Consider the following 3,984-nt stretch of genomic DNA (forward strand, 5'->3'; position numbering starts at 1 on the left):
GATTCACTCCGAGTGAACAATTTAGTGTTAGAAAAGAGACCCTGTGATGATTTTTGATATTCAGACACCGATTGATTCTCTGTTTCCTATGTGTGTGGTTATTGACCTCCGCCAGTAGGTATATGTTTTTGCCGGAGTTTGTTTGTTTGTTTGTTTGTCTGTCTGTTAGGAACATAACTTGAAAAGTCACAGACGGTATGAAACCAGGAACAAGTGATTACATTTTGGGCATGATCCGTAGATGCCATCAACTATTTTTATTGCTATTTTGTGGGGGGCTGAGCTGCCTTGGTGGAGGTCTGCACTCTCCGAGTGCTTTTCTAGTTTGTTGTGTAATCATTGTATAATATTAAAGTAGCATTTTAATAATTTGCTTGCTAGTAGCAACCTTTAGGATAGCTTCTATTCATTCATTTTGAGTTGCCACTGCTGACTGATCTGGGTTTTTATAAAACAAAAATAGGATTTTTTGATATGGCTATTCATGGGATATTCTTTTCTCTCTCTTTCAGATGCAAATGGAGAACCTGATGTGTTACTAAGACAAACTGGACATTCCCTTCTAAAGGCCCTTGCCTTAAAAAACAGAAACAGCATCGCTTCTCTCTAAAGTAATATATTACTCTCAATTAATGTCAAACTGCACGCCGGAGCAGCTTAATGCTGCATTGCTGGGTGAAACATTGCTAATGGAAAGAAATCCCTATCAGATCCAATGCATCACAATTCACCTAAGTGCAGCATGATGCCTTCAAAGGTGTCATGTTTATACCTGCTGACAGTGGTCTGCTGGGCGAGCGCTCTCTGGTACTTGAGTATACCTCGTCCAACGTCCACTTACAGCGGCCACATGGCTGTGTCCATACACAAGACGGCAAAGCCTCAAAAAAACATCACCTTCAGCAACATCCGCGCCCGCCCCCTCAACCCACACACCTATGAATTTGTGATCAACGAACCCAAGAAGTGCGAAAGTGTCGCTCCCTTCCTGGTCATCCTCATCAGCACCACGCACAAGGAGTTTGATGCAAGGCAAGCCATCCGGGAAACCTGGGGGGACGAAAGCACCTTCAGTGACATTCGCGTCCTCACCATCTTCCTGCTCGGCTGGAACACCGACTCCGTCCTGAACCGTATGGTGGAGCAGGAGAGTCAGATTTTCCACGACATTGTGGTGGAGAACTTCATCGATTCTTACCACAACCTCACTCTCAAGACCATGATGGGCATGCGCTGGGTGGCTACCTTCTGCCCTAAAGCACAGTATGTCATGAAGACGGACAGTGACATCTTTGTCAACATGGACAACCTGATCTACAAGCTCCTGAAGCCCACCACTAAACCTAGAAGACGATATTTCACCGGCTACGTGATAAACGGTGGACCCATTAGGGATATGCGCAGTAAGTGGTACATGTCCAGGGACTTGTATCCTGACAATAAATACCCAGCTTTCTGTTCGGGCACTGGATATGTGTTCTCAGCAGACGTAGCCGAGCTAATCTTCAAGACTTCACTTCACACGAGACTGTTGCACCTGGAGGATGTGTATGTGGGATTGTGTTTGCGTAAACTGGATATACACCCTTTTCAGAACAGTGGCTTCAATCACTGGAAAATGGCCTACAGTCTGTGCAGATATCGACGGGTAATCACGGTCCACCAGATCTCGCCGGAGGAGATGCACCGCATTTGGAATGACATGTCCAGCAAGAAGCACCTGAGATGCTAGTGGACATAAGGAAAATGAACAATATATATTTTGTTTTTGCCTTTGGTCCTTTTTGAACTGATTAATGTAAACCATTGAGGGCTGCTACAAGTCTGCTACATGATAGATGTTCCCATCGATGCCCATTGCTGTCTGTTTCTGCTGATTGCACCTCATGATTGTTAATGAATGCATGGGGCTTGTAAAGTGCATATGCTCATATATACCGTAGTTAAAAAGTCAAATCTAGCAGCATTGAGCATTAAAGGTCTAGTGTGTAAAAGTTAGGAGAGTTTACTGATTAAATATGAATATACTACACATAGGTATGGTTGTATATGCGTTTAATCAGTTTTAAAACTCTTGGTTTTCAGTAGCCATAGAATAAGCTTTTTACATTTATTTGAGGCAAGTAGTCTACTAGTTTCCAATCACCGTGTTTCTACAGCAGCCTGAACATTTTGAAGCATAAGCTCGCCATGCAAACAAAGAAGAAATGCTCTGCCCCCCCATATACCTGAGGCATAAACAGATGAAAAGACAAGAGTACGTTTAGCAGAGAGAGTTGAAGCTTTTCCCATGCAATAATTTCTGAAGTTGAACTTGAGTGCTTTGTTTTTCCATTAGCGATTGTACCTGGTACTACAGGCTGCTGGCCACTGATTGACAGAAAGTCAAAAAATCACTGGAAGAGTCATGAGCACGACATCTGACACAAGAAGAAAACCAAAACATGCCCAACTGAAGATCGGTCAAAAAACGTTTTAAAAAATGACAAAAACATGCATTTAGCAAGGAAATGTCTAAAATCTCAGTATTTAACAGGAGTCTGGCGTATTTAGCGACAGCACTGCTGAAAGCCTGCGATTGTGAGGCGAATCACAACCCCTTCTGCTGTATTTCAGTACAGTGATTGTGTCAGACGGAGTCTGTGCTCTGGTCATGCAGGAGGTACTGAACTAATCTTTTTAATTACGGGATTCTAATGATTCAGAATCACTTTACTCGCCCCTAGTTTGTGTGTTTGTGACGCAATTCGCGTATCAAACTACGTCACGGCAGTTTCGTGCAGCCGTCACATGATGACTCATCGAGGAGGTACTATAGCAATGAAAAACTACCCAAACTGCGCTACAACTGTACAGTGGAAAAGTGCCATCAGTGGGGGAGTCCTCCCTTTGTTCTCTCTGTATTCTCACCTCATTAGATAATTCTTACACACTGGACCTTTAAGTAGTGCGGCCTAAAGGGGAGTGACAGTGTTTTAGTCATGACGATGACCTTGGTTCAAGCTCTCACACCACACTAACAACAAAGTGTCCTTTGGAAAGACACTGAATGGCCATGACTCAGCACCTGATATTACTGTAGGGTGCGAGCCAGAAGAGTATTACTGGGCAGCAAACAATACAGTATCAATTATTACAGCTATAATATTACACATTTTTGTATTATTTACAATTTATTGAGTATACAAATTTAGATCGGTTAAGATAAAACTAGCGTTGCACCAATGCTGCTCTCTCACCTTTTTGCACTTTGTTATGAATAAATATCAAATAAGAGGCTGAAAATTAGCTATAGTATATAATTAATGTCCGACCAGACCAGGCTGACAGAAACATTTAAATCAGTCATTTCCCTTAGTATTTGGTACAGATAGCTGGATTCACCACATGGTCTTTTTCATGAATTTGCCTGATGTTTCTTTACTTATTTATACGTACGTATTACCCTGCCTCTTCTCTCTGAGAATCTCTGCTGTGTTTTCTGTTTATATATATTTTTTGTTCTATTGTTCTCTGCCACCAGCTCCTCATTAGTCTAGCTTAGTACTGAACGTCTGAAGATATTATTTCTGAGCGAACCTCGGTGTCATAATTGTATGTATGTATGCGTTAATCTGCACTGCTAAAGTAAAACTGGATGTATGATCACCATATGTATTTGGTGGAATAGCAATCATGGAATCACTGCTTCTGACCTGATGGCAACAGTTTTGTTTCTCAAAATAAAATAAAAATTGGCATTCATGTCCAAAAGTTTTAGTAAGCTAATGTGACAGTTACTGTGAAAACATCTATCCTAAAAAGGGTTGGTTGTTGCATATTGTATGTTTTTTATATATATATTGAAAAGTTATACAAAAAATATAAATACATTTTATATTAAAAAAAAGTTATACAACTGCTTTTATACTTGTTGTCCCTTAATTTGCATATCATATTTGCTTATTTTAGTTTGTACAATGCCACTGCCACAGTAGGGTTTTC

The 3,984-nt window shown here is 41.0% G+C and overlaps 1 protein-coding gene across 1 annotated transcript; it reads left to right on the forward strand.

The window, feature by feature from the left end:
- Nucleotides 1-742: 742 nt before the first annotated feature.
- LOC310943424 (beta-1,3-galactosyltransferase 1-like) lies at nucleotides 743-1,732 on the forward strand (the record flags this gene model as incomplete). Its single annotated transcript, XM_083908987.1, has 1 exon — nucleotides 743-1,732. The coding sequence occupies one exon, from the start codon at nucleotides 743-745 to the stop codon at nucleotides 1,730-1,732; it is 990 nt and encodes a 329-aa protein (XP_083765113.1).
- Nucleotides 1,733-3,984: the final 2,252 nt, after the last annotated feature.

This window comes from Microchirus variegatus (assembly GCF_963457635.1).
Source record: "Microchirus variegatus genome assembly, chromosome: 22".
NCBI classification, from domain to species: Eukaryota; Metazoa; Chordata; class Actinopteri; order Pleuronectiformes; family Soleidae; genus Microchirus; species Microchirus variegatus.